Below are 10,212 nucleotides of genomic sequence, written 5' to 3'. Positions count from 1 at the left end.
TTAACAACGTTTTCTTACAGGGTATTGCAGATGCACTCGAAGTGGCGCTCTATATACATTCTGCTAGTACCGGTACTGAACTAATTCACGGAAAGGGACTTAATCATTACGGTGAATTATGAATATTCAGTTAGGGACGCGAAACTTTGGATATTACTTGTTATACTTACGTAATATTTGTTTTCAGCTTCGGGCCATATAGATCCACATTTAAATAGCGAAAATGTGTGGCATAGTGGTCTTTTATTATTATTGACTGGCTTACACTCAAGCGGTGCGGCTGTCTGCGCTCTCGTTGACTACATACAGCCAAATACAAAGGCAACATACAATATGCGTGAAAGTTAGTTTTCAGTTATATATTAATGATGTATGAATATATGAATTAGTTATTACATTATATTAGTAACAAACTTCATTTTTAGGTACACTATGGATAATACCTATGTACTCGAAATGTGTTTTGATCTGTAATTACTCGCACTTTATGTAAGTACATTCTGAATAGTTAAACGTTTATTAAGTAAAATTTTATTAATGTACATTTTTTTACACAATTTTTTTACAGGTCAGTACTAATATTTAGTGGTCTTGCCTTATCGTACATGACCGTCGCATACATGTCTGTGAAAACGGCTCTACATGCAATTTTTGAATACAAAGTTAAACTAGTGTAAGTGAAGTTCTTCTGGATAAACTACCATTCGAATTTATGATTGAATCAATCCTCGATAGCTTTGCTAATATACTCGATATATTGTTACAGATTTGCAGAACAAGTAGTAGTAGCAGGAACCGTATTGAGTTGCATGAGCCTCAGTTTGTTATACGCTACTACAGTGAGCATTTCTTTTCTCAGTCAATTTGCATTAATTATATATACACTATGCAGTTCTTCTTATATTTGTTGGATTTTAGGGCGGACTTGCACTATTGGAAAGTGTCGATGCAATTATGACTGGAATTTCGATGCCTTTTGTTTGCCTGTTAGAACTAATCGCAATGTTGTACGTATATCGCAGTCACGACTTTATATCCGACATGAATATCGCGACTGAAGAGAATGCGTGTTCGACAAGGATAGATGCCCAATGGCAAATTATACCATTTGTTACTTTTGTTAGTACACGTATCGTTTACAAATTAGTGAATTACTATGAGTACTTTTCTAACTATGAATAATTTGTGCAATATTTTTAATTTGGAGAATTTCTTCGTGTAAAATTAAATTTTTGTCTTATTTTAATTTTGAATTCAAATACAACACAATATTTATGAGGGATACATATCTTAATTTAATATTGTCTATTAAATTCAGTAACTATAACAAACACTATTTCAGGCAACCATATTGATGAAAGCTTCTGCTCTAAGCGACCCTGAAATGCCCCAAATGTTTATGTACTTAGCGCTAGTGCCTCTAGCGAGTGTGATGCTCTCCGTGCCTATTAGAGCTTGCTTTAACGTGTATCGATTCGTTAAATCAGGCAGACGTGCTCGAAATTAACTATGGTTATATTAATATACAAACAGTGATGTGAATTTTAAAATGCGTGGTATAGTAAATAAATTCAACACTCGAATTCAAAATAAACCTTTATTTTTTCAATCATTAAACATATTTATAAATATAGATCTTTGTACAATGCAGTTATATGCGTACATTTGCGACAGTAGACGCACGAGTTGCCTTTGAGCCTACACCAACTAATGATGTAAAAATATTCGAGGGCGAATTCGCAAGATTTTATTAAATAATAATATTGGACAGACACGCTATATACATTGAATGATTGGCGTTATAGAAGCCAACGTATTGTATCCGGTCTCTACGGTAAGCGTAATTATTTTCCGCCGTCTCCGTTAGCAACAAACCAATGTTAGGAGCGCTCTGAATCAATTTCAGACGGAAAAGGTAGTCCACCGAATACAATTACTACTCTAACCTACATGCCTATTACACGATTAAATTAAAATATCACAATATGTACAAATTATATTCAACACTATATGGATAATATCAATATTTTGATTTGACACGAAACTCCTCCGAATGTCTAATCGATATTACATTAATCACAACATTGCACACAATTAGACAGTAATGACAAATTTTGCATAAAATATATTAATGTGATCGTAGATATTGATTAAATATCTAATTTAACATTTTTGTCCTGCACCATAGACATCAATTAAAACTCAATCATTTTTTGATTTAAAATCACTGGAAATCTACGTAATGCAATCTTATTACAAGTCCTTATAATGTTATAATACTATCAAAAAGATTCACTGAACCCGAAACAATTTCGAAAACTGTTTTATCGAAGGCACTTCTTACCCGACACGGCCTCGCCGAACTTTGCACCTAAATAAGTAACATAATTGCTAAGTGTCCTAAAAGTATCGACGTGGAATTAGTGTCAACCAATAAACTTTACGTTCTCTGAATCATGTGTTGTCAGACATAATATAATCTAATAGGTCTTAGCATAATCCACGAAATTATTTACATCTATAACCTCCACGTAAAATTTTCAGGTAGATACAGATTCCCCGTCAATAAATTGAAAATTCAGGAACCACGAACCCACTAGGAAGTTGTAACAAAACAGAGTTGAACATCAGGTACCCATGAATACGTTTTAAAATTGATTTCCCTTACATAAGTACCACAGGGGCGTGTGTTTTTATTCCGTAAAAATTGTACATACGTGTGATATGTAATTAGAGTCGGAACAATGCCAGATTTTCAATGACTGTCGCAATTAAACTCAGACACACACAGAAGTATTAAAATTCTGCTGTACAAGTTACTTCTATCTTGTAATAATTTAAATATTACGAAATCAGATTTTCATAAAAAATAATAAGAAAAATGAAGTCTATTCAAATGTGCGATTCAGTATTTATTTTACTTAATATCATAAATGAATTAACCAAGAAAATCATTCCGACTCTTAACAGTCTCACTAAAGGTTGTCTGCCAAATTAAAACATAAAATTATTAACAGTACAATTTTAAAATGTAAATTAACGCACCATTTCTAAGTCAGTTAAGTTATTTTACATTTTCGAAGCGACTGCTTTAATGTTTTGCACTTTTAATATTATTTTTTGTCCCCTATACAATATGAACTGGGATACGATTTTTAAATACATAACTTGACGTTTTTTACAATAATTGCTTGTCTATTAAACCGACATAGCAATCGCATTGAACCGCTCGCGACGATGGGGTCGGGCACAAAAGTGCGAGCGTTAATCACATTTTTAACACTTTTTCCAACATAGTGTCAAGCATATGTATCAACTATTGCTGGTACAAATATCGCTCTCAGAAGGCATCTGTTAAATACGTTGGTGAACATTTCTACTTGCGTCATCGAATTATATACCGAATGAAGCAGACGCTAACATTGAAAGCAGGTACACTTGATGCGTCATAAGAGCGATAGGGCCTTAATGAGAAATTTTAAAAGAATAGAAAAAAATTGATCACGAGGCGAGATTCGAACCCGTTTTTTTGCCAAACCGTAGCAACGCCTAGCCTCTCGGCCTCCCGTGATCCCGCCACAATAATCGAATTTCTTCTTCTTTTTCGGTTTTATGTGCCTAAGGGCCTTAATGAGTTGAATCCACGTGGCTTGCAATTTGCACAACCATTCATTTGTCCACTGGGGGCGAGAACGGGGCAACACTCGTTTCATGATGTTACGCAGTTACTCCGAAGGAATTCAATTTTGTCCAGCGGCACTACACGTATTACACACAGTGAGATATACGTAGCACATAGTTAAAGACCGCAACGTATATGATATCCGAGCACAAATCGGTTGTAAGTAGAACGTCCCGCGAGCCGAGTGGCCGGCAGTGTGCGCGTGGTCTAGTGGTCCCGCGAGGGGCGGGGGCGGGTGCGCGCGCGTCAGAAGCGGCGCAGCGCGGCCGCGGCGCCCGCCGTCGCCTTGCGCGTGGGCTGCACCGACAGCGGCGCCACCAGCACCTCGCCGCCCTCGCCGCCGCCGCCGCTGCCTCCCATCTCCTGGAAAATATGTATGTATGTATGTTACATTTATTATTAATTATCACATTTGTAGACTATGAATGGGCATCGGTATATGCAATACGGAATGTTATATGTTACTGTCTATATTTATTACATCAACAAATTACAATTACTTCAAAATTTCCATAAAACCAACAAGTCCACAAACCTAACACAAATAACGATAATTTTAAATACACACATGTATATTACACGAATTTAAATAAAACTTACATTAATATTATTGCAACTTGCAAGCCTCATCTGAGCCAGCTGCTGTGACGCGGGCGTCAGGCTCGAGGTGGAGCCGAACGGGGATATTATCGACGACATCGCGCGCTTCAACTTCGACGGGGTCTTGTTGAACGACAACGCGCGCTCCACCTGATATCGAAACACTATATTACTTATTGAAATAAAAGACGTCGATTAAGCATTTGTTAATTATAATAAAATTTATAGCCCAAAACCATACCACAAGATAATTATGAAATAAATTAATTAGTTACTGCCAACTTTAATACAATATCTACAATATATTTTATATGATCGAATTTCTATAAATATCACAAATGAAATAAACCCATAATCTTAGTTATTATGCTTCCAAGTTTACACACAGCTTATTAGCATACAATATGACAATGCAATGATATAAGAATTATTAGTAGTTTGGTAAATATAGCTTAAAAACGAGGGGTATAGCACGCTCACAAACATGTTACAGAAACATCCGAAATATTACAACAGAAAGCATAAAGAGCGTGAATGCGCAATATTCCCTAAATTTTTCACTTAAAATCCCGTAGTATACACCGAATTCAGTTCGGTCGATTAAAGGAAGTGACATTTCACTACTGAACGCAAACAGGTTTAAGTGTAAAAATGATATTTGCATTCGTATGAGACCCAAGTTTAAAATGACAAATGATAACCAACGCAACAGCTACGACCGTACACAACAATGGAGTCAGGCAACACTCCGTCCCAAAGCGTGCCACCGCGTTCAACCGAGAGAGTGCACCCCAAGCGTTTAAATGAGTCGACACATCAGAATTAGTAACAAGAGGGTGACCAAGTAGCGCAGAGTGAGAGTCGAGCGAAGCGCACGTGTCGGATGCGATTAGTGAGGTGGCGCGAGGCGCGAGGCGTCAGACCTGTGGTAGTAAGTGAGCGCGCAATACCCAAGTGTCAAGGAGCGCGGCCGAGGGCGCCGCGCGCAGCCACCCGCCCAGCCCCGCCAGCGCCTCCAGCTACAACACAACGCCACTCCACTGACCACTGACCACTGACCACTCGACGACTCACACGGACACACTTTCATAATTCCATCGTTATCATTTACATTCGCTCTTCTAATATTTTCACCAAGAACGTAGAAGATTGTACGAAACCGAATGAAATACTACTATGGAATAATATTTATACTACTACATCATATAGGCTCGCTCGAAATAATATATACGGGTACTTAGGATCGTTCATAGTGCGACATTGACGAGCATGTTGAAAATGTTCTCAATATCATGAGAATTTTGTAACATGATATTTTATGACATTTATATAGAATTTTAAGTACAATTTCATTTATATACGTTTGCATGTATTTGAATATAAGGGTTGATTTAAATAAGTGGATTGTATGAGCATTAAAAAAAATCGAGATCTTTAAGATATGAAATAGAACTACTTTTCTTAATTGAAAGTTCAGCAAAAATAGAGATTTTTTTCAAATGAAAATATAAATTAACAGACAAGAGTATAATATAAAACTAGGTCATAATAAATTATATAATAAAACATTGTGCCACTAAGGATAACAATAGTTATCAATCAAGGAGTGTATATAGTGGATACTGATAAGATGATTGTAAAAATAAACAAACACTTGCATAAAGTACTTTGTACAAGTCTGACATTAGAATTTTCTATTAAATCCTACATAATTTACATTGTTAATTGGCCGTTATTATTTTCCCACCTTACCCATACGTAAAAGGAACAATCCCGTTGATATTATACATAAGCCCATCTCCTTGTTATATGTAGTATAATTGAATGCCACGACTTCGATATACAATAAAAAAACTCCGTTAAGTTGATACTATATATATATATATATGTACATGCTTTAGTAACGATTCTAAAAATAGCTGGCTCTTGAAAATCACTTACCTATCATTACTAAGTTACTTAACTAGACACAAAAGCTGTGCTAACACGTCTATAAACTATTCATGCTCGCAAATATATTCCAATTGAGAACATTGACATCACTTTGCATTTTTTTTTATATTTAAAGGTGTAAGTAATGTCGATATCAAAACAATACCTTTATTCTAGTGCGAGCAGCGAACTTGGAGACTTTGGAGAGTGTACTTAGTGCAAGGTCGCTAGTATCGATGTCTAGCTGGTGAGACTCGAGGCACGCTAGAAACTTGTCCTAGACACATTGATAAAACTATTTATATACACTATTAACACATTACAACAAACAGTAAAATTACTGTACAAACATCTAACATGTCTCTTACAAAGTGTAAAATATCTAAAAGAGTAAAAAAACTAAACCATTTAAATAATAAAAAAGATTATAAATCTAATCTAACATCTTTAAGTCCATGTCTAAAATATTTTCAAAGAGAGAAAAGAAAATAAAGTTTACTCACAGCATCAGCTTTACACACAGTATTAGCCATTTGCCGGCAAAGCTGTCGAAGAAAGTGTCCTTTATCCACAGACTCGTCTGTTATCATGAACGAGTATAGCTTCTCCTTTAATTCTTGATTGCTTCGACACATCAACGCAAATACGTTGTGACAATCTAGAAAATCAATATAAATAGGGGATATATAAATTATAACTTTCTTTTAATGAATTTCTTCGATAATTTTAAAATGATGTCCTTTTATAATTGATGTGATGATATGATTTACAATTGATTACCACTTTATACTGTATTTTTTAATGTATTTTCAGCAAATATATACGTCGCCAAATTACGTACATATACTGTTAATTTTTTATGAGCGTCATGTTGGGATTTTCAAATAATTTATTTAGTGTATAGTCATATGATTAAAATAAACTTATATGGCTCATACCTTCAGCCTCCCTTATATCGACGACCCGCTTGACCGTACTAAGTGGCATGAGCGATATGTGGCGGTACGGTTTGCTAGAACCTATCCTCATAGTCCCCGTGCCATTTGTTGGACTTTTACTATTGAAAGCCTGTAATATAAAATGTTTAATTTTATACATCAGTAAAATCAGACAGAAATATTGTATAGCTCACTTATATAGATGATCGCAATTTATTATATGTGCTAGAAATATGAACACAATGTAAGTGTGGTAAACTATAAAAATAAAAAATAAAAACATGTGGCAATATTCGAACCGCCTTAGTCTTATCTATATTTAGAGGTATAATCAATATTTAAATATAATCAAACCTTAGATCTTTTCTTGCAAACTTCCATGGTGTCCGTAAAAAGGAACAGTACAAGGTGGTCCCCTCTACCCGAGAGTTCTTTGGATAGTTCGACGACTTCGCATCGAGACACGAAGGATCGATGTGACGAAACTAGATGAGCCTGAAAATTATAACGATCCATGAAGACACTACCAATAATTTATATGCGACTTAAAAGCAGTACTTCTGGTTGACCATCTAAGCAAGATATTTTCTTTTGAGTCAACTATAAAAAATACATTTGGGCATTTAAGCAATAGTATGCTCCGACTATTCAAAAGAATTGGGTATTTTAAAAAAAATCCAAGCACAATACCGGACACTGATCGATGTCGTTGTAAATGTCGAACATCTGCAGCTGGCCCTCAGTCTTGCGCTTGTCCTCGTTGATGTGCGACATGACCTCGCGCAGGCCGGCCAGCGCCGACACCAGCGCGCCGTGGTCCGGGTTGCTCTTGTGCGTGTGCTTCAGTATGTCTGCACGAATATACGAGTTTAAAGGATTCGGGGACACGACGTTAGGGCTTCTTTTAGAAATATAACTCTGGGCAGAGTCTTTATCGTTACGACCCTTTTGTTTAATCATATTTTGATTCTATTTATATTAAATTTTTTTTTGCTTAAATGAATTTCTAGTTCACTAAAGAAATTCTACTTCGATTCCATTGATTGATTGATGATTCTATTTTGAAAATATCACATTTAATTAAAATAACTTCATAATATTGCATAAACCAAGATTCCGGCAGAGAAAAATGGTTTGGGTCACACTGTTTTTTAAAAATATCAAGTATTTAACAAGTAATATCTACTCACCATCCAGCAATAAACTAATACTAGGTAGTCGCTGAACAGGTCGAATTAAAAGTTCCTGCAAGCTTTGCCGACCACATTCTGGCTTTGTTTGGCAAATTTTCAGGAATGCATGAAATCTAAAATAAAAAATATATATATTTTACTTATTTAAATTTTTATCTTCTGTTAAAATAGACGTTAATTGCTAATTTAAATTTACCTAGGATTCTCACGGTCACATTGCTGAAGCATTTCCTTGGTATTTTCGAAAAAGTTGACAAAGGGCGGGTAGGCTTTCACCATGTCTGGAGTGTATTTGAGGACTAGTCTCCCAATGCTCACTTCCTCACTCCAGTGCGTTTGCGACCAACGAAGCTCTTCCAACATACGTCTAAACATTATAAATACACATCTTTATTCTTATGTGTTACATATTTATATCAAGCATATTTTGAAAATAATAATAGTTTCAAAAAACAATTTAATGATAACAAATAAATGATTCCAAGATATTTAAAAAGAAAACAAGCATTATATTGCAGAATATATAAAATTTTACTCACTGATGTAATTCATAAATAGGCGGTAGGTTTCCAAAAATAATCTTTAGTTCAGTATTATTTAGAAGAGCTTGGTTTTTGCCATTGTTGCTATCTTCTTCAGCCATCTCTTCAAGAGGTTGCTTGAACATCTGGGCGGAAATATTAAGGTGTAAATTGATATTTATAATACATAACAATATAATACAAAAAAGAAAATTGTTTGTAGTTTTTAAATGAATGAACTCACTGTGACTATCGTTTGAAGTATTCCAACATAATTGGACTCAGTCTGTAATAGTTCCATAAATACTTGCTGGCGTGGCGACATCAACTTTCGAACCACATTATCCGGTACTTCTGACTCTACAAATATACAAACATATTCACCAATATAATATACATTAACTCTCACAAATATTTCCGATAATGACATAAAATAATCGTATTATATTATAAGATAATTTAGTGCAATAGCGGTACCTTCAAGAAGCTGTTTCCCATCGGGCGACGGAGTGCAGTCGAGCAGGTTGCCCGAGAGGCTGAGCAGCACCGCGTCGCCGACGGACGAGCGCCGCTTGTGCAGCGCCGCGTCGCCGCCGCGCAGCTTGCGCTTGCGCATGCGCTGCAGCTGCGCCGGCGTGCCGCCCGCCGCCGCGCCGCGCTCGCCCGCGCCGCCCGCCGCGCCCTCCTCCCCCGCGCCGCCCGCACCCGCGCCCGCGCCCGCGCCGCCCACTGACGATCGCCGCGACACCTCCTCCAAGTACTGCACGGTGTGGTACGTTTGGTGATATTACAATGTACATAGCAGATACATACGCGAGTGCATATTTTTCGTGGTCGTCTTCTTTATTACAAATTTACATTAAATTTCATATTATTTCATTCACTAAACAGTATCAAAATTTAAACTTACGTCTTTAAACAGATAATCTCTCTCGTCTTGTGCTTCTTCGTTTTGAACTGACGCCCAGAACCATTCAGCTTTCACTACGTGAATGCGCATAGAACAATCGGGAACCACGACGGTGTTATGTTCATCCACAACCTGTAATTATTTAAGATAAAAATCTCTGGCACTTAAAATATCGAAAATAAATTTAATATAATTTTAATACCAATGCATTTTTGTAAGCATCTACATAGATAATATAATAGACATGCATGTCGATATTGTTATCGTATGGCGTAGCAGACTGTATTTCTTTGATATAATGGCATGACAATTCGCTATTTTCTATCGAATAGCAAGCTGATCTAATATTTAGTAGGTATTACTGAATTAAATGAGGGTTAGTACCGGCAACAAGAGTCCATGGCATTGCGAAATGGCGCGGGCGTCGCGGATGGGA

At 36.3% G+C, this 10,212-nt stretch overlaps 2 protein-coding genes across 2 annotated transcripts in view; one reads left to right on the top strand and one right to left on the bottom strand.

Moving 5' to 3' along the window:
- LOC119830549 overlaps positions 1-1,507 on the top strand; it is a 5,606-nt gene extending 4,099 nt beyond the window's left edge. Inside the window, exons 11-17 of the mRNA XM_038353608.1 lie at positions 21-111; positions 188-343; positions 426-489; positions 569-673; positions 767-839; positions 919-1,119; positions 1,343-1,507. Coding sequence (XP_038209536.1) covers positions 21-111; positions 188-343; positions 426-489; positions 569-673; positions 767-839; positions 919-1,119; positions 1,343-1,507 — 855 coding nt within the window. The remainder of the gene's footprint in view (positions 1-20; positions 112-187; positions 344-425; positions 490-568; positions 674-766; positions 840-918; positions 1,120-1,342) is intronic.
- Positions 1,508-1,583: 76 nt separating this feature from the next.
- LOC119830071 (protein ECT2) overlaps positions 1,584-10,212 on the bottom strand; it is a 46,656-nt gene continuing 38,027 nt past the window's right edge. Inside the window, exons 6-18 of the mRNA XM_038352911.1 lie at positions 9,777-9,908; positions 9,344-9,626; positions 9,111-9,226; positions 8,885-9,012; positions 8,542-8,712; positions 8,343-8,458; positions 7,843-8,003; positions 7,507-7,647; positions 7,153-7,282; positions 6,718-6,872; positions 6,381-6,491; positions 4,283-4,432; positions 1,584-4,045 (exon numbers count right to left, since the gene is read on the bottom strand). Of these exons, the coding sequence (XP_038208839.1) occupies positions 3,929-4,045; positions 4,283-4,432; positions 6,381-6,491; positions 6,718-6,872; positions 7,153-7,282; positions 7,507-7,647; positions 7,843-8,003; positions 8,343-8,458; positions 8,542-8,712; positions 8,885-9,012; positions 9,111-9,226; positions 9,344-9,626; positions 9,777-9,908 (1,911 nt within the window). The 3' untranslated portion in view covers positions 1,584-3,928. The remainder of the gene's footprint in view (positions 4,046-4,282; positions 4,433-6,380; positions 6,492-6,717; positions 6,873-7,152; positions 7,283-7,506; positions 7,648-7,842; positions 8,004-8,342; positions 8,459-8,541; positions 8,713-8,884; positions 9,013-9,110; positions 9,227-9,343; positions 9,627-9,776; positions 9,909-10,212) is intronic.

The sequence above is a fragment of the Zerene cesonia genome, chromosome 11, assembly GCF_012273895.1.
Source record: "Zerene cesonia ecotype Mississippi chromosome 11, Zerene_cesonia_1.1, whole genome shotgun sequence".
In the NCBI taxonomy this organism is placed as follows: domain Eukaryota; kingdom Metazoa; phylum Arthropoda; class Insecta; order Lepidoptera; family Pieridae; genus Zerene; species Zerene cesonia.
The sequence above is the reverse complement of the archived record's forward strand: the minus strand, read 5'-3'. Positions and strand labels throughout refer to the sequence as shown.